Below are 19,621 nucleotides of genomic sequence, written 5' to 3'. Positions count from 1 at the left end.
TCAGTTGTGCCTGCTGCCTGCCCGACCCCTGCTGCTTGCAACAGGCTGAGGAACACCTGCAGCTCCCAGATCCGCCCAGAAGGGCTGTGAGAGCGCAAATGGGAGGGGCAGGGAGGACGTGTTGCCCGCCAGCCCGGTGCCAGCGCCGCGAGGAACGCTGGCTCTGCTCCAGGTTGGCATGGAGGGGGCGAGGGCTGTTCTCATCCGCACGGGTTTGGGAGCCTTCCTTGAGCCGGGCCCGGCAGGCGCTGCAGCCCACAGGGCACCCACGCCGCTGCTCCAGTGGCCTGCTCCCCCCTCCTGGCCTCCTCCCCACCGCTCTTCCCTGCCCTGCTCAGCAGGGTAGAAACTCATTTCTGCGTCTCCCTCAGCACTGCAGTGCAGCCTTTATCTGCCTCTGTGACCTGCCATCAAAAGCAGCACTGCAGCCCCAGAAAACCCCTCTGGTGCCCTGTGGGCGCCATTTGGCCCTGGAGAAAGCCAGGCTGCCATCGAGCCTCCCAGCCTTGAGCACAGACACCAAGTACCGATTATCTTTTTTAAATTCATGCATACAAGAACTGGGGTGCAGGCCAGAGGTGCGGGGAGTGAGAGGATTCACCAGAGACAGAGTGGGGAGCAGAACAGGCAGACTGACTGAAACCCACTGCTGAGGGGAGCAGCGGGCGAGACGGGAGAGGTCTGCTGCGCCATGTGGGCTGCTCCCTGGTTGGGGATGGAACTCTGTGCTGCGGTGGCTGCAGATAGCTTCATAGTGTTGTTTCTTAACCCCTTAACCACCAGGGAGACCCCAAGTACCTATTATCTTGCCGAATACCTGACACCCCCTCCCCCGTGAAAGAAGAGGCCTCATGCTCTGCCTGGGAAGGGCCTGTGACCTTGGACTTGCAAGTCCTTTCACTGGCTTCTCAGTTCTTGGCTCGTTTGGGGGCCGAGCTGCACAGCTAGCTGTCTGGGTACTAAAAGAAGCTGTTTTCCGTTTGTCTTTTCCTAATTCTGGCCAGAAGCATCAGAGTTCATGTCAAAGGTTAATTATGCTGAAAGCAAGGGCGGAGCCTGGGGAGGCTCCGGGGCTCCTGGGCAGGATGGGACCAGGCATGGAGTCAGCGCCAGGCCAGCCCCGCACGCGTCTCTTGGACCAGACTCGGGAGTGTTTTCCTGAGCTCGTGCCTGGCCTGGGCAGTTAGCGCGATTTCTTTCTATTTGTGCTGCAAAGAGCTGTTTGGTTTAGGGAAGTTTTTAAGCTGTTGGGGAGTCAGTGTAATTAGACACAACATAGCAGGACATTTTGAACATGCGGGCCGTGCTCTGTCCCCCGGTGACCAAGTTTCGTTTTAGCCCCGGAAGAGCCAGGAAATGAAACTCCACGGCTTGTGGAATTTGAGAAATGCAGACTCAGGCTTGATGCTAATGTTACCAAGAATCAGATTCGTTTTTTCACTTTCTTTTCTGGTTTCTGAGAACCATCAATGATCTTCTGCCTCAAAGCTCTGTTCCTTCTTCAAAAAGGGGAAATTGGAAATGAGAAGCTTGGCGAGTGCTAAGCTGTGAAACCACAGCCTTCCCGCCCCCCACCCCAGAAGTTGAAGAAAGAGCGAGATGACGCATCACCCCATCACCCCTGGAGTGATGATGAGCCATCGGCCAGTGAGGGCAACACCCTGAAGCCCCCCAAAACAGATGCCTCCATAGGAGAGACCACCAGGCTAGGGTTTCGACTGCTGAGTTAATGACTTCTGGATGCCACAGAGGTCAGGTGCTCGGCGCCCAGATGAGCTGAGAGAACAGTTAGCAAGAGAGCACTGTCTCCGACGGTTGCGCTTGAGCCTGATACCCGCAGCAGCTCTGTCACCTGAGCGGCAGCATGCATCAGAGATGTGACCCCCTCCAGGGGAGCCAGGGACCCGTAGCCTTGGGGACCGACGAGTCCCACCGTGGGTGCCCCGGCTTGGCACCTGGTGAACTTGAAGGGGCGGCAGAGGGTTAATCCTGCTCACCCTTACAGGGCACTGTGCTGCCCAAAGAAAGGGTTTCCACTTTGTCCTAGGGAGTTGAAAAAGTTTGGGGTTTGATTGCATTTTCTTCACTTTCGTCGGCGGTGACAACTGCGGCTCTGTCTGCCGGGTTGTGTGTCAGTCGTTAAGTCGTGTTAGTTCCACCCACCAAGAGCACAAGTCAGCAGGAGGGTCCAGATGGCTCACCCCTCACCCATGCCTCTGGCCACGACCTTGGCCACGTTAGCAGTCTCTAGACAAAGAAGCAGCCAAGGCTGGACAGGGCCCCCCAGGTCCACCCTGCAACCTGAGGAATGGGGTGCTCCCCTGAAGCTGGAGGTCCATGCCACCCGCAGCCCTCCCCTCTGAGTCACGAGGCTCGGGAATCCCCGGGCTCTGTCCCACCTGGCTCTGTGGTCACCCGGAAAGGCAGGATCCTAACAAGGACTCATCCCAGAGAAGATGATGTTACTCAGCTTTGCGAATGATGATGCTGCCTCAGGGGCTCAAAACTCCAAGTCCCTGCTGCCAGCAGGAAATCGGCCTGTGATCTGTCGCAGGTTTAGCGTTCCGAATGCACTTGCAGGCCCTGTTTTTTAAACAAATGACACAATCTTGAGGTTGGTCAGAGATCTAGTCCAATAAGCCCCCGCAAGGCTTCAGAGCCCCGTGGAGGTGTGACGGGGTCCCCCCTGCTGCAGCCGCCGGGGTTGGGGGGGGCCCTCCTTGACCCTCTCCTGGCGGCATCGCCCCGAGGCCCTCAGGAAGGACAGGTTCTATCAGACACACCAAACACTCCAGATGTACTTGGGAGGTCCCTTCTGTTGTTCCCAACAATACTGCTTTGTCCCTGTCCCCCCAGGCCCTGCCTGAGCTCAGGGTCCAGGCAGACTCCGAGGCTCCTGAAGGCTACTCGTTTCCCTGCAGCCCTGCACTGGCCTCCCGTCGATTTCACCCTCAGTCTCTCGTCCAATATTAGATCAAAACCTTCATCTATTGTTTCTAGAGCCATCGGCATCCTACCCAGCAACGCCTCTTACAGGCTCTTAATTTTTTTTGTTTACAGTTACTTCTCCTGAAATCAAATCTTGACTTTCTGGTATGTTCTTGGAATTTTGAAGGGATTTAAAAATTCAGGAGCTTGATGCCAATAATTGCTTTCAGGAGCTTAGCACTGCCTATTTTCTATAGATGAATTCCAGTTTGGATAGTCCATTATTTTCCTCACAGAAGGCCACAAAGTACACAGTAGAATTTGCATCGCAATTGGCCACAATCCAGAAATTCTTAATGTTGTTAAGCTAGGCCCTGGCTTCTAAAATGTGCATTAGACTAATGCAAACGAGTATTTAAGAGTTTGAGCACTGCACCTGAGCTCGGATGGGGAGCCCCAGACCGAGATTTGGTCGTACGGGTGTGTTTGTGGGGGCATGCCGCACAGACAAGTCGGGGTTAGATTCCTCTTTAAATGAACTGGCCTCTGGCCAAAGGAACGTGAGTCAAGGCTGAACAGGGCCCCCAGGTGTTGTGAGGCTGGAGGTGCTGCAACCACCTCTTCCTCAGGGAGGATACACGGGGTCACAAGAACAGAAAGCCCCCCTAATGCTGCCTTAAGCGCAGGGGACCTGCTGAGAGCTGCCACTGGAAGCCCAGAGCTTGAGTAGATTCCAGGGGTGGCTTGAATTAACAGCTCAGCAGCATCACCCAAAATACTGTTTCCTCCAGGCTATGGAGTCTGCGTTCTGTAGTCTCACTGGCTTCACTCTCAGACTGGCCCCCCCTTGTGGGCATATGATAGTGACCAGCAATTCCCGGGCCTCCACACTTCCTCCTGCCCACATCCACGGAGCAGGAAAGACAGTGGCTTCTAGAAGTTCTGCAGAAGAACAATGACCAGCTTTTCTCAGAAACCCCCAGGGCATCATTGCCTGAATGCCATAACTACCATACTGAGCTGGGCCGCCCCTCTAGAACCTGGGGGGAGCCAGGTTTCCCCAAAGCAACAGTTCTGATGCAACAGGTACAGGGGTTGGAGAATGCTGCTGCTCCCAGGACTCCCCCACTTTAAGAACTTGGGTGTAGATGATCCCCATAGGCCCTTCTGATCTGATATGTGGGAATAGATTTTTCTTAGTGCTTTCTTCTGCTGACACTGACCTGCAACAGATCGCTTTATAAATGGGGCACCTCCTCCCCCTGCCGCCACTCTTGCAAGTGAGCTGCTGGGACGTCTGGGAGCGTACACTGGGTTTGTAATTTTCAACAGGCCGCTTTAGGGCGTCAGGAAAGGAACATCTTTCTTGGATTCAGTAAGTCAGGAACTGAAATATGAAGATGGTTTTGCCATCCTTCCCACCTCCCTGCTGTCTCCACTGTAGGGCAGAGTCAGTGTGACTCCAGAAAGCAGCCCTTTCTCCAGAGAGAACATTCTGGATATCCTCTGGTTTCAGAAGAGGAGCGATAGTGGGGGAAGCTGTGATATAGATCAAGCTGATTTGGGAATTTTGCCCGTTTCCAGCCCAGAGCCCCTCCCCTGGCCAACATCTGTTCGCACCTCAGGTCACAGCTTCATGCTAGTTTCTCCAAGAAGCCGCCTCTAATGGCTCTGCCCGCCACGAGGCCATGTTGGTGTTGTCACAGCACAGGGCCCACATCTTGCTCAGTAGATGGGGCAGCAAAATGTTCGAAAAGGCAGAGGAGTCGATTCCAGCACAGTCGTTTCTTACAGTTGAGAACTCTCGAACAATCGATGCTCTGCAGTCCGCGGGGCGCGGTGGTAAGTGCACTCGAGGAATGACACAGACACGCTGATGGGCCAGTCCGATGTCTCTGGCGGCCCGCACCTCCGCCCAGCCCTCCTCCCTCCCTGGGAATCCGGGCACCCGTGGCCTCCTCCCTCCAGACACCAGCCCTTGAGGACCCCTGACTTACACTCGCACCTCAAACTCTGCGTCTGGAAGCAGGCGGGCAGCTTCAAATCTGGGACTGAGATAAGAACTTCATATACTCTTTACAGTTTATCACCGCTGTTCTCTGCTAGTAAATAGGATTCTAGAATTAACTCAGATCCAGCCCAGCCCTTAAAATGAGTTATTGAGAGAAGGCAAATGATCGATGACAGATAAAATCCACGAACTGACGTTAGCGCTCTCTTGCACGTGTTGGCTTTGAAGACGGCTTCAGTGTCGTGTAACTGATGGGTCCTGTTCTCAGTCCATGCGACACATCCGAAGGGATGTCTACTTCTCAGGCCCGGCGGTCGGTTATGCTTCCCAGAGCTGGCCCTTCCTCAAAGGGGACCCATAATCCACCCAGTTGCCCACCGTGGAGCTCTCCTTCATCTGTGGAGAATGGTGACTGGAGTGGAAGTTCCCCTGAGCGGACCAGAAATCTTGGGCTGGTGGGAAGAGGAGCCACAGGGAGATGGAAGGTGGCAGAGGAGATAAGCCCTCAGCAAAAGGGGAGATGATGCCTCCCACCCCCACATAAAGGCAGGGGAGGAAGGAGGCCAGATAGGGAGCCCGGTGAGGGGGGAGCAGGGAAGCATAGGACAAGGTCAGGGGCCAGAAGACAGGCCCCAAATCATAAGCCCTGGAAGGCCTGGCAAGGCAGCGCTCACTGGCGCATCTAGTGAGTTCTTCCCTTGCCCTGGCGCCATATTTCTACTTCCATGCTTCCTGGTTTTTCCTCGGTTTCCTGTATGTTTGGGGTTTTTTGACCCATGTAAAACATAGAGAAGTGTATAAAACATCTAATAATCAAACCGACACACATGTACCTACCAACCAGATTTAAAAAAAAAAAAATAGAACATTCAAAATATCTTAGCAGGTCCTGGGATGCCTCCCTCTTCCCAGAGGTAACAACCACCCAGGCTTCTGAGGCCAACTCGCGGAATCTGGCCAAGGGTCTCAGTGAGCTCTGGGCTCATCCCGGTGTGGCGCGGCGCGCGGCGGCGCCTGCAGGTGGTGCTCTCTGCGCCGCAGCCCCCGTGCTCGGCCGTCCACTTCGTGTTGGTCCTTGTGAGTGGCCGTTTTAGATGGAGACCGTGTCTTTCTTTCCACGCGGTTTTTGCTCTTCTGATTACGTGCTCTTGCTAGCAAACCTGGGAAATGCAGAGAAGTGTAGAAAAACGCAAGCCCGTGAGCTAACGAAACATGCGAGTCTGGGACATCAGCAAGCCAGGGACAAGCACTGTGGTGCTGGCTACTGAATTGTGTTATTTTCCCCATGCAGAAGTATGTATTTCCCACAGCTGGCATCCAGCTGTGCGTGCAGAGCTTTTTTCTTTTACTGTGATGCAGATATAGAAACCTGTACAGTTTGAGAAGTGGAACGTGAAAGCATATAATGAGAACACCCGAGAGCCCCTCCCACGGCGGCAGCTCCCCCTGCATGATTCTGACATAATCATTCGCCCACTTTTCTATACAGCTTCACAATATGAATGGACTCTTCTGTTTCCTCACGAATGTTATTGAGTTGCCTGTCTCAGTTTATGCAGATACAGAATTTGGGGAGCACAACACTACCCTTCCATGAGTGCCCAGGCCTCCCTCCCCCGCCAGCAAAGCCCCTGCCCCTCCCAACCACTCTATTCTTCACTGAGTCTGTTATTCTTGTGTTTTGCCAGCTTGCATTCTTGGAGATTGCAGTTTCATAATGGAGTGCAACTGTCCAGATGCGCTCTTAGGCAAGCCCTCCGTTTTGAAGAAGTGAGTGGTAGGCAGAGCCTATGTGGGCAAGCAGAAGTCATAGCACCTCTGAAGCCTTCCAGAAGGAAAGGAGCTGACAAGCGCTCTGGTCATTGTGTGTCCCTAGCTCCCCTCTAAGGAAGCCAGTGGCTAAAGGCGTCAGGCGCCTGCTGTGTGTGGCCACTGCTATCCGGACGCCGGGCAGGGCCTCGGGCGAAGAGTGGGCTGCCTGTCTGCCTCCTGTCCCTCCAGCTTGCAGGTACAGGTCAGCGCAGCCCACCTCTGAGGTCGGGGGAAGTGGGTGTCGGAGGCTGACCCGCGCAGCAGGACCTGCAGGAAATGCTTCAGCTGCCAAGAGAGATCTCTGCCGGGGTGGAGAGAGGCAGGAGTCCGGCAGCATGGAGTCAGAGGGGGAACCCAGGGGCTCACCCCGTGACATTGGCCTCCCCCTCCACTTCATCTCCCAGCCCCGGAGACCCCCGGGCGGGGCTCGTGTTCCTGAGCGTACCAATGACCCTCCAGGCCAAACCACCTTCTGTTTTCCCTCTGCTGTGTGCCTGGGCTCCCTGGGGCTGGGTGTCAGGCAGCCCCACTCTGGCTGGGGTGACCATGGCCTGTCATCTCCTGGCACCTTCTCCTCGTTGAGGAAGAGTGTGTCTTTAAAAATGAAAAATGAAACAAAACCCGGGCCTTCCCGGTGGCACAGTGGTTTGAGCACAGTGCTGTGAAGCTGTCCACAGCTTCTGCAGTGTGGGTTCGACTCCCGGCCAGCCAGGGAGATTCCCACATGGTGCGGCAGACTCTCCTGTCGAGCGCACTGCTCCCCTCAGCAGTGCTTTCGGTCGTCTGCCTGTTCTGCTCCCCGCTCTGTCTCTGATGAATCCTCTCATCTTCCCGTACCTCTGGCCTGTACCCCAGCTCTTGTATAAATAAAAAATAAATCTTTAAAAAAAAAAAAAAACCCTCACTGTCCTTTTAGTGGCGCTTTGGGAGGAAGTGGATTTAGATGCATGCATCAAATCTGCCTCTAGATCCGGAAGTCTCCAGAGGAAATCCTGCCGCTCCCTTCCGTACTGGCCCAAATGTGAGGTTCGTGGGAAGGCCCCTTTGGACCCCAGGGCCGTCACAGTGCCTGCAATACCCAGCAGGAGACACTGGGGGAGCTGGGACAGGAGGAGGCCATGGGGTTACACTTCGACATTGCTTGACATGTCAAAGCATTTTTCGTGTTTGTGATTAAGCGCCTGGACTTTAGAGTGTCGACTTCCAGCTCTGCCACTTACTTGCTGTGTGTCTTTGAGCCAGTTACTCTGCTCCTCTGAATCTTACTCTCCTATAAAACGGGAATGGTGGCACCCATCACAGTGGGGTTAAATGAGATCAATAATGATGGTGTTTCACTTGGTGCACCTTGTACACATTCAGTGCGTGATAAGTGTTATCGTCACTACCAACGTGAGCGAATAGGAAGCTTCCAGAAGCTGTCAAGAGCCACTCTTGCCACAGGCCTCCCCTGGCTTCCCTTCCCCTTGACCCAGCCCCTAATGTTCTCAACCTCACTTTGCCCCCCAACCTGGCCAACTGCAGTCTTCCTCCCTTGTCCCCAGTAGAACCGGCCATAGGCACAGTGCTGGTCTCTCTGCAGATATGCCCCCCAGAAAACTGCCAGTGGCTACATTGGAGTGCAATGCATGGTGGGAGGGGAGAGGAGCCAGACAGTCTCCACGCAGGGAGTTAGCAAGCCACTTGCTTATGCACTGGATTTAATGTTGCAGAAAAAAAATAGTTATCCTTTCATTCCTTAATTGATTTACACATTATCGATTTTACCTTTTTTGTTCCCCCCTCTCTCTCTTTCTCTCACTGTAAAGTAGCAACTTGCTGGTGGAATTTAATACTGTGGTGAAATACCAAGTCTGAGCACTTGATCGACTAAGTGTACTTGATTTGGGATCCCATCAATTTTAGTCAATCCTAGACCTTTAAACAGTGAAGTATTAAAGTCAATTACCCAGGTTTATAAAGAAAAAATCCAGAATAACTCAACGTCCTGATAGCTCTTGCGTAGAGTACCCAGCTCCAAGAAAACTTTTGTAAGATGCAGATTTGCAGAAGGGCCCCAGCAAATGGGTGGGATTGGCCCTCCCCTAGGCTTTCCTGCAGACTCTCCCACCCACCACCCCATAGCACATGTTTTGTAACAGACATCCCTGGACTTGGACTTCTCACTTAAAAGAACACCGAGGTCACACGCCCGCAGCCATCGCACAGCTATGGAACCTGGCTGGCTGCCTCGTAGAATCTTCTTGCTGTGGTCTGCTGATAGCAATGGCAAAGGTTCCAGATGGACAATTTGATCAAGCGCCATTCAGAGAGTGTGTTTTGAAGTGAGACAGTACTGGGGCTCTAGTCCAGGCACTGGCATGTTCCAAGGTGTGACCTTGGGCAAGTTGCTTGGCCCCTTTGTGCCTCACTTTCTTCATCTTCACACTGGTATCATAATAGTATCTTCCTCTCGGTTCATTCTAAGGATGACTACATTGAAAAGACTCCATTAAGGACTCAGCCCTGTCAGTGCCTTACATTAAGTTCTCAATAAATGCTCCAAATTTTCTCATCCTCACAATGGTTTTTCATCATCATCAGTCTCTTTTACCCAAACAGATAGGCCTGCTGAGCTCTGCGGGCTAAGCCATGACTAGAGCAGCGTGTCTGTGCCAGGCTAGCCCACATACATCCATACAACAGTGCCCGGAACATGGCAGAAATATGGTGACTTAAAACCACCACTAAACTCACCTCCTAGGCAGTCTACGAGATGCAGGCACGGCTCGTGTGTTAATTCAGTTAGCCTCACAGCCCCTACTATTCTGTGAAAAATGAACAACTCTCACCTCCCTTTTACAGATGAGTAAATTAAAGCACAGGAAGGTTAAGAATCTTCCAAACAAGCATGTAGCTCACTAGTGGCAACTCTACGATTCATGCCACGGCCCCCTTGGTCACTTTGCCAAAGAGCTGTTCTCTGTGGTACTATACCCAGCAGCCACATGTGGTTATTTCACTTTAAATTAACTAAAAGGATATAAGGTGAAGAATTCAGGTCTCCATCTGCACTAGCCACGGTGCAAGTGCTGAGTGGCCGCCATATTGGATGGCACAGGTGCAGAGGGTTAGTTCTTTCCAAAGGGTGATTCAGCATCACTCAGAAAGTCCTGTTGGATGATGCTGTTATAGAGCTTCTGGGCTTCTGTTCCTTACAAGATCTTGGGCATCGCTTGTCCAGCTTTCTTGTGGCACTATTCATACGCGCGTACTTGTGATCGTTGGAGATCCCATTTGCAGCTGGCCATGCAGGATAATGGCGAGCGAGAGGCCAGGAAGACTGACTCACGTTACATTTTCCTATTGTGTTACGTCAGCTTTACGAGTTGTCTCCTGTCACCTGTGTCTGACATGTAGGGACAGTCATGAGTTTGCCCAAAGATCCAGGTCCTTCCACAGTTCTCTCTTCACTTCTTTGGCTCATTTACATGACTTTCAGCGCCCCGGCATGTTCATGTCGCTGGTGACTTGAACCACTAGGGTTGACTTCTGAAGTCAGCCCAGCCTAGGACCTTGGGATCTAAGAGTGCCAGTCCCTCTCCTGGAGTCTCTCTGCTGAGCTCCGGTGGATGAGTTGCAAAGACCAGAGAAAGTAAAGGAGTTCAGGTTTTGTTGCCTGAACTCCCAGGATGGTTAAGTCTAGAAGCCAGTAGAAGTAAACAGCGATAGCCTTCCTAGCACACACGTACCTCCTTCTAAACCTCCAGGGCAGAGAAGATTGGACCAATATCTTACCTGGTTGATAACTTATAAAGGCTTGCGAAGCAGCTGGATATCTGAGGGGCTTAGTCATAATCCGAACTCCTTACGCCAGAGCCCATTTGAGCCACAGTGATGGTCCAGAATAGTCAAAACTCCTGTGTGGCTGTGGGAGTCCACTTGACCACTCCTGCCTCTGTGCAGGGTAAGGAGGCTCTGTACTTCCAAACCCAGTACTGCTCGGGTTCTAGTGAACCTGCCAATCAGACAGGTCTGTACCCCACCTTGCCATTGTGTCCTGTGTCAGCCTATCTCCGGTCTTTGTCTTGTAGAGTCGGGATGATCTCAAATGCAAGTGCGTGCAAAGCCCAGTGGCCAGTACATAGTGGGTGCTCAATAAATGTGGAGCAGGTGTTATTTCCACTGGGCGATTTTGGCCCTGCTCTGTTGTACTGATGGGTTTTATTGATGCAACAGGGTCAAAAAGGAATGAGCAGCTTTGATTAAATAGGGTCAAGTCTCCTTTTACCATTAACTTTTAGGCCAAAGGAGGCCAGCTCAGTGCTCACCAGATTCTCATCTCCCGAGTGCCTGGGGTCTCATGCCAAGGTCATAACCTCATAGAGTGAATTAAATTTTCCAAATATTTACTGAGCCCCTTCCCCATGCCAGGCACTGTCTGGGCACCAGAGGGATTTAGAGCTGCTTTACACTTGGCCCAGCATGCGTGTTCAGCCAGCCAGAGGTGTCAGTCAGACGGAAGGAGAGGCAGGGCAGGCTGGAGGAGCTGGCTCTTGAAGGGTGAGCAGGTTCCTAGAGTGGAAACTTGGAGCGATGGCGCTCCCGGCTGCGCCGCTGTACAAACGCGCACACGGAAGGTTGAACACACACAGCAACCCGCCTGCACTGCCCGGAGGAAGGGGTGTGGCTGGAGGGACATGAGGGGACGCCAGGGGCCACTTGCCAGAGAGCAGCCCAGGGGAACTTGGGAGCCAGGGTGCTGAGGAGCTAGGATTTCATGAAGTGCGACCTCCACCCTTCTCGAGACCGCTCCCACCCTTGTCATTTCCAGCTGAGGCGCTGCCCCGGTGCCGGCGTAGGCCAAGGGCCCTGGGGAACCCTGCTTTTGGCCCATGGCTAGTGTCCTGCAGGTCCCGTCAGGACTACCAGGGATTCCTGAGCAAACGCTTGAAGTGCTCATTCCCTTACAAACAGAGCCCCATTCATGGCTGGTGAAAGTGTCCTCGTGGGCGGGCAAGGAATCAGGACCCCAGTGAGACGTGCATGCTGGGAGTATAAACACCCCAGCGTCACTAAGAGGCGTGTTCAAATGTGCAAGGATCTGGGCGCGGATAAAGGGTCGATAGTTGCAGATAGCGTCGTTTCTGCTCGCGTGCCAGAGGACCTTGATCGAAGGACGAATCGGAGCTTGATGAAGCCGGGCTGGCCCCGCGCCCTCTGTCCTGTCCCCAAGGCGACGCCGTCTTTTTCACAAGGACATTGGATTTACTCGCTGACTGTTTCATGGTCTTTTGGGGGTTTGGTTTGTTTAGGGGCAGAGGGGGTCATCTCCCAAACTCTCCACAGTTAAGGTGGTCTCCCTGGTCCCATCTCGATTAAGTCTTTGTAACTTTTCTTAAAGTTTACGCGGCATGCCCTTGCAGAACCTCTCCTGCACTCTGTGGCGCCTTCGAATAGTTTTTACATTTACTTGTTTTCCAGATGGCAAGTTGATGACTGAAAACACACACGCGCGCGCGCACACACCCACACACACACTCACACACACACACCCGGCACATGATCCCAGGCTTGGGGACCCAGCAAGCCTGTTTACATCCCGCTCTGCTACTAACTAGCTGTGTGACTTTGGGCAACTCAGTTCACCTCTTCGGGCCTCACTGTCCCGCTCTGTACAGTAAAGAGAGTAAGAGTCGCTGCCTCGCGTGCAGCATTGAAAGGCTTGAGGGAGACCGACCCGTGGAAGCGCTTGGGTCCGCGCCAGTACTGGATGAATTCAGTGGGGGCCATTTTAGCTCCGTTTCCAGCCACGTATCCGAGTATCTACTGTGGGTGCTAGTGAGTGCCGAGGGCAGGGCATTGCTTTGACTCCACCTGTTTAGCTTAGACTCAGGGGAGAAATGATGCCCTTTTTTAGGAGATGCCAGTGGGCCCTCCCCCTCTGGCATTAACAGAAAAGCATGAGAGTGAAGAGGCTGTTGCCCTTGGAAAGAGTCGGGGGAGGGGCAGGCTTCCGGGCCAGGGCCTCTGCCAGCCACTCACTTGGGCTTTGAAGCTTTCCCTGACCCAGAGAAGCAAGTGTGAAGTTTTTAATTGACTTGGGCTCAAAGAACTGGGTCACGAGTTCAACTTTGGTGAAGTCCCCGTCTTGTAAGACATATGGAAAGGGGAGGTGCTGCCCAGCACCTTGGGGCCCTGGCGAGGTGAAGGCAGCGAGCGCTGTGAGATTTACACTTGACTGTTTGGTTTTGCAGATTCCTCAGCATGTCTGCACACACATGCCCACAAGTCTGTCTAGAGCCATGTGTTCTGTTGCAGAGGGGGAGGGGCCCTGGTCACGGCCAGTGGACCAGCTGTCCGACCTAGCTTTACCCCATTTCCAGCGTTGGTCAAGGCTGAGGGTCCTTAACTTGAGGCCCGTGAAGGGTATTAAGTGGTCCGGAAGCCCCCCCACAGATGACCTGTAAAATGCCGGGGGCCTGGGAAGGGGCCACACCACCGTGAGTGCTTTTCCTGTGGGCAGAGACCCCAGCTTTGACCGGATTCTCAGAGCAGTCTGTGACCCAACCAATTAAGAGTGCAAAGCTGTTTGGTTTTGTCGCCCCAGCCCAGTCAGTGTGTAGAAGCACGACCCCCCAACCTCCCCGCTGGGCTCTCGGGCGGCGACAAGGCCAGGCAGAGCAGGTGGTGGCCACGCCGCTGATGCATTGTTCAATCGGTTGGTTGTTGTAGAGTCATGTAGACAAAGCCTGCAAGCTGGGGGAAGCCAGGCCCCCGCAGGCCAGCCTCGGGCGACAGGCCCCATCCTGCCAGGCCCTGGGGAGTGAGTCCTTCCTGCCCGGCGGCAGCTCCTTTGCTCATGAGCTGGCCCGAGTCACCTCCGCGCACAGCACCTCACAGGCAGCGCCCTGGGGCGGCTGGGATCCGAAGGCCTGGAGGCAGGTGCCCGCTCCACTGCTGCCTAGCTGCGATGCTGGAGGTAAGTCACTCCCCCCAGCCTCGCTTTCCTCATCTGTCAACGGGGCACAGTCCCCTGCTCAGCCTGCCGCCTGCCTCGCAGGGATGTTGGGAGGAACACAGGAGGTGACAGCCCATAAAGTTCTGTCCACCTAGGACGGACTTCTAGTGCTTTCTCTACTCTCTCCCGGGCAGTCTTGCACAGAGACCACCCAGCCAGCCAGCACCTCAGCCTCTCCTCCAGGGGTGGCCTGGGTGCCGCTGCCCTCCCTCTGCCGTGCCTTCCAGCAGCCCAGCTCCTTCCCCGCCTGTGAGTCCCGCTCCAGATGCTGCTCACGCTCAGGCCTGCCACCCCCGCCAGCCAGCGCTTGGACTCCGAATCCCAAGGCCGGTGTTCTGGATCCCGCCCGGGACGCACGCGCCCCAGAAGCGGGAAGTTGGACCGCCCCGCTCAAGGACTGGCAGCCCTGGGAGGGCAGGCAGAAGGGATCCGAGGCGAGCCGGCCCGAGAGGGCTGGGAGTTTGGCTCAGCCGCTGGAGTTTAGCAGGAAGGGCTGGGCTTGCCCCAGTCTCAGCGGGGGTCACGAGAGCGAGGGAGGACGCCAGCCAGAGTGGGCCTCTACAGAGACTGGGACCAGGCCGTTGCTGGCTGCTGGAGTAGTGTCCAGTGGGCCTGTGCCCCTCTGCAGAGAAGACCGGAGACGTGGCCTCCCTGAGCGATCACGATCTGGACGTGCTCGTCACGCACAAGGGCCTGGGGGACTCTAGCCTGTAATGGAGATTCTGCTTTGGTATGTACGGCCGCGCTCTCCTCCTCCTGCCTGCTCCGTCCAGCCTAGGAGAACAAGCCGTGCCTCCCTCCGAGAGCTATTGATTTTCCTCCCTGCCTTCCCCCACTCTGTCTGCTCCTGAAGTCGCAGTGCCCTGCAGCTGAGCCCCGGGCAATCCTGTCCAGCACAAAGCTGCCAGGGAAACAATTAAGAGAACAGATGGGACAGCGTCCACTCAGGATGTGACTGCGTCCCGCCCTGGTCAGCCCTGCCTTTCCCTGTCCTCGGATGCCAGCGAGCTGGCCTGGCGAAGCCCTGCCCCACACCTCGTTACGCCTCTTCCCACCCACCACCTCCCACCCAGCTGCAGAGGGGTGGGGATAGATATTTGGTCCCCAAATCTTCCTAGGAAACTTGGGCCCACCTGGGGGACGCGGAGGGCCAGAATGCAGCAGCTCGACCGGCAACTCAGGAAGGCCAGGCCCCTGAATGCCAGACAGAGGATGCAGGCACCACAGGGGAAGAAGAAGGCGGGCTGCAAAGACACGTGTTTCCTCTGCCCGATTGTCGCGACCAGCATTGAGACCTGGCCCTTCCCGGAGCAGCGGCCCAGAGCCCAGCGGAGGGAGGAGAGAGGGCATTGATTCTGTGACATCTCCCCCCCCCCAGCAGCTTCAGACCGGCTCCTGCCTGAGGGCAGCCCCATCCCTGTGGGGGTGGCCTGGCACCGGACCACGGGAAACCAGGGGCTGTGGAAGGATCCCAGCAAGCTGCTGCTCTCCGCAGCCTCTGAGCCTGTGTGGACGATGTGGTGGCAGCTTCTGAGGCCCCTCGCAGTCCCTGCTGCACCCACCACGTCCTGGGTCCTCCTTCCGTGCTATGGCCTTGTTGCTCTGTGTGCACGGGCAGAGGCCACGATGCCAGGTTTAGGAAAACAACTTTGTTAATCCCTTTGCAGGGAGGCAGGAGAGTGGCCTTGGATTGACTTGCTGTGTCGTGTCGGGCTCCCCTGCGGTGGTTGGCTCCCTGAGAGCAGAGAGGCGCAGGGCTCTCCCTCTGCCTGGGAGCCCAGGGCAAAGGGCCGCCTGCTGACTGACAGGGGTGCTGGGCGCCAAGTCAGCTGTACCTGCCAGGTGTTTGGGCAGGCTCCCTCCTGGGGCCGCCGTCAGAGGTGACGCCACCGCAGGGCACGTGTGTGCCCACCCCCATCTTGGCCCTGATGGCTTGAGGAGGGAAGTGGCCTGATGGCACTCTAGAGAAACTGAGTCATGAGCTCTGAGCCTCAGTAGGGACTAGGAAACACTGGCCTTCCCTGTGGGAGTCCCTGCCGCTTCTGGAGGATACCTGAGGAGAATTGTAGCTTAAGAGCATCCACACCCCTCCGCAGATACCCACCTTGCCACAGCCCACAGGTCTGAGGGTTCCCTGTCCATAGGGGAGTGGGGCCCCCGGATTCAGGTGCTGCTCCCGTGGTCTCCGGCAGAATGCTGACTTTCCGTCATTTCAAAGGAAAAGTCAGGAGAGAGGGCGAGTTGTTTCCAAATCCACTGCGCGGCTTCCCGAGAAGGCGCTCTTCCCAGGGCCGCGGCACCAGGCCTGCGCAGAGCTCCCTGACCTTCACATCCCTGCAGCCACCCCCGCCTCCTCCTCTTCCTCCTCCTCCCTTCCTCCCTCTGTCTCGCCCACCTTTGTCCTCCCGCCCTCCTCCCCATCCCTCTTGCCCCTCCCCCTGCCCCCTCTACTGCCCTTGCCCCTCCCCCTCCCTCTGAGGTGCTTGCCTCCTTGCCCTGCTGTCCCCAAGGAGCTATGGGCACCCCCTTCCTGGTTGCAGGGTCATGGGATGGGTAACTTCAGTTTGAATCCAACTGAAACCCAGGAGTCCTTTGTGGGCCGCTGCATGCGAGTCCTGCTCATCTGACCCACTGGAGTCGGCCCCCACCTGAAACCCCTTTTCCTGATTAAGTGGTTAAGTGGGTTCGGGAGAACATTCTTCCCTGCAGTGGTGAGGGGGAGCATCCAGGTGGTAGGGGGGTTTCAGGAGACACCTGCCCAAGGTGGCTGAGGTGTGAAGTTGACACAGCCCGTGGCCTGGTCTGCTGCTGGGCCCGGGTTGGGCCTGCTGTGCCAGTGGCAGTGTTGTGCCATGGGCCTGGCCTTTCGCCTCTCTTTCCTGCAGATGAGGCACCAGCCCTTGCATGAGCCCCTCACGACAGATGAGGGCTCCGCAGCTCCCTGGGCATCAGCAAGAAGCTTCTAGGAAGGCAGCCCCAGCACTTTCGGGTCATCATCCTATGGATGGGGCCCCTTGGCTGTGAGGCACTGGGAAGAGGAGCGACAGGGCAACAGCCAGGCCCTGGTTCTCCAGGAGACCTCCTGCTGAGCTCACCCCCAGGCTGGCAGGGACAGGGTGACGACGAGGGGGGACACTGCCGGGATCACACAGGGCGCTCCTGGCACTGCCCTGCCAGCATCTCCTAGCACAGGAGTACCAGGCGCCCTGACGGTCACAGCCTGAGAAAAGCAAGTCACTGATGCGCTCGTCCATAGCTGTGCTGAGGAAAAGCCACAGGTTGCCGGCCGTCCTGTGTCACTAGCAGCCACTTTCAGCCACCATTTCCTCCTGGTCACTGAAAACATTTGTCATTTCCTGTTTCCTCCATTTCCAACGATTCTAATTGTCAGTGTCCAAAGGCAACAACTGTTTTCTTGGGGCTTATCTTTGCGGCACGTTGATTCAGAACAAAGGACGCAGCCCCCTTGGGACGCCTGGAGACCCGCTCTGGCCCGCGCGCAGCCAGAGCCAGCAGGCCCACAGCCTGGGGCAGGGTGCTGCTGCTGCCTGAGACCCGGGCCTCAGGGCAGAAGCACCTCAGGATGCCAGAGGCCCGGCCCCCAGGGCTGGGTGTCAGCTGCCTGCTGCCTCTTGGGGGTGACCGAGCAGACTGCCCTTTCAGCTGCGGCCACTCCGTAACTCCCGCTTCCTTGGATGAGCGCTGCCCACACCCCTCGTCCCTCTGGCCCAGCTGTTGCAGCAGCGCAGCCTTCCATCTGGCAGGCACTCCGCGCCCTCCACCCTCCAGATCTGCTGGCCTTTTCTTTAGATTTCTGCTCGCGGGGGTCACCCTTCCTCTCTAGGGCCCTGCGCTTCCTTCAGGTGCAACCTGTAGCCACCACCTGCCCCCCACCCAGCCCCTGTCCACTGTGTTCTTGGGTGGCACTAATGGGACATTTGTGGAGACGGCCTTGGAGCCCCTGTGGCCCAGCGGGGCGCAGGAGGCAGCCGAGAGGGCGGTGGACTGCAGAGGCGGCAAGCGCCCTGCCGAGGGGGCTGCCCCCAGGAGACGTGGCTCCTCCCCGCCTGTCGCGCTGGACAAGTCGTTTCACTCCTTTGAGCCTCAGATGTTGCGCCAGGAAGCTGGTGAAAGAACAGGAGGGAAAGGGCTTCATCTGGCCCTGAGGACTATCTCAATGGGTCCCAGGGCTCCCCACTTCCTGATGGGGAGCCAGCCTTGGGTGGCCACGTGACCCCTGTGGTCACACTGGGATGACAGGGTGGTGGCTTCAAAGGGTCACTGCAAGAAGCTGGGAAGTAGGCAGTGCTCACTCCAGGGACCCACATGAAGAGAGCAGGCCCTCCCTGCCCCTGAGAGCCAGCACCCCACTGCCTGCATCTTAGCACCCCAGAGAGGGAGGCAGGCCTCAAGCACAGGCAGCAAGTAAAGGACCGGCGGGATGGAGAAGCAAATCCCATGCTGGCAAACTCATTTCTCCCAGTGCCATGTGTTTGTCCTCCCTGCCTTGGCAGGAACTGAGGCAGGGGCTGCTGCCAGGCCTGGGAGCCGGGCACACACCCAAGGAGCGGCCTCCGACCCGCCCTGCGCCAGCCCCTCTGAGTTCAGACACGCAGGCCAGGTTGTAGGGCCAAGTCCTCTGGCATCTGGAGTGGGGGGCATACCCAGAGGGCAATGCTCCCTGGTGGAGCTGCTCTGGTCTCTGGCATACTAGCCAGCAGGAGAAGGGGTGGGGGAGAGAGGCACAGGTGAGCACTGGGCTGGGAGTCACACCTGGTACCAGTCACCATCTGGCACCCAAGGGCTGAGGGTCACAGGGTAAGTCCTGCCTTCTCGGGCCTAGAAGCCTTCGTTTGATTCCCTCCTGCTTTTGCTGTCCCCACCAGCCCTGGAGGCGCTCCCAGGCCCAGTGCTGGCACAGCAACTAGGCTCCTTCCCCTGCCCACCAGCTGGGAGCTGGAGACAGGAAGTTCATCCCAAAGGCCCATGGCCAGTCAGGGACACGAAGGGAAGTCGGCAGGGGGTGGCTGTCAGTGTTGGACCGGGGTCCATGTGACCATGCTGCCATCCTGCTGTGCATGCCAGGACCACCCAAAACAAGCCTCGTTCCTCTCCCTGTGACAGTCTGGCAGAGACCGGGCACACCACTGCCTGCCCCAGCATCTGCTCTGCCCCAGTCACAGCACCGGGTTTTCTCAGTCGTTCGTGACTGCATGGTTTGAAGTCCACGCCCTCACCGCTGACTGCTCTCTGAACACATCCGGTCCATCAGGGTCCCCCTGAGAAGACTGACTCTTGTCAGCACTGCAGCCATGGTCTGGCCAAGGCAGAGTAGTGTAGGACTGTCACCTCCCTCCTTCTACATACTCTGCTTCTATTAATGCAGCCTAATGTTAATTTGCTCTTTTGGTGACCACATCTCACTGCTGACCCATCTGAGCAGAGGGACATTCAAGTGGCCTAAATCTTTTTTCTCTGCGCTCTTGCTGTTCAGCTCTGTCTCTCCTGCCCCATCCTATGCTATTGCAGTTGGTTTTTTAACCCAGATGCAGTCTGACTTTGTTCATACCTGTGGAGTTTTGCTGGGGGTGGGGGGCGTGCATGCAGCCGTGTGTTGGCGTGTTCACTCATGCTTTCCGCTACACCAAAGCCAAGTCCTGGGTCCCCACGCAGCGATCCCAAGGCTAAGGCCTCTTGGTAGCCATCCTCTTACACATCTTTTCCATCTTCCATTTAGCAAGAGAAGCAGAGATCAGGTCTTATGGCAATGACCCCTGAGCAGCGAAGTGCATATATCGCCCAACAGATGAGTCAATTTCAAGGTAAGCAGTTAAGGGCCATGTCCCCAAAGGTACAGGCCAAGGGGTACA

At 56.1% G+C, this 19,621-nt stretch overlaps 1 protein-coding gene across 5 annotated transcripts in view; it reads left to right on the top strand.

Moving 5' to 3' along the window:
* Nucleotides 1–19,621, top strand: part of MAMLD1 (mastermind like domain containing 1) — an 83,859-nt gene that overhangs the window by 61,568 nt on the left and 2,670 nt on the right. For 3 of the 5 annotated variants that reach the window (XM_054695510.1, XM_054695508.1, XM_054695509.1), the window contains one exon: nucleotides 19,489–19,573. In XM_054695510.1, coding sequence (XP_054551485.1) covers nucleotides 19,489–19,573 — 85 coding nt within the window. Of the gene's footprint in view, nucleotides 1–13,465; nucleotides 13,713–19,488; nucleotides 19,574–19,621 lie in introns of those variants that run through there. The other 2 variants (XM_054695511.1, XM_054695512.1) reach the window with 2 other exon arrangements.

This window comes from Talpa occidentalis, unplaced genomic scaffold, assembly GCF_014898055.3.
Source record: "Talpa occidentalis isolate TD23 unplaced genomic scaffold, MPIMG_talOcc4v2.1 talOcc4.15, whole genome shotgun sequence".
NCBI lineage: Eukaryota > Metazoa > Chordata > Mammalia > Eulipotyphla > Talpidae > Talpa > Talpa occidentalis.
Note: the sequence above shows the minus strand (reverse complement) of the source record. Positions and strands in the feature narration are given on the sequence as shown.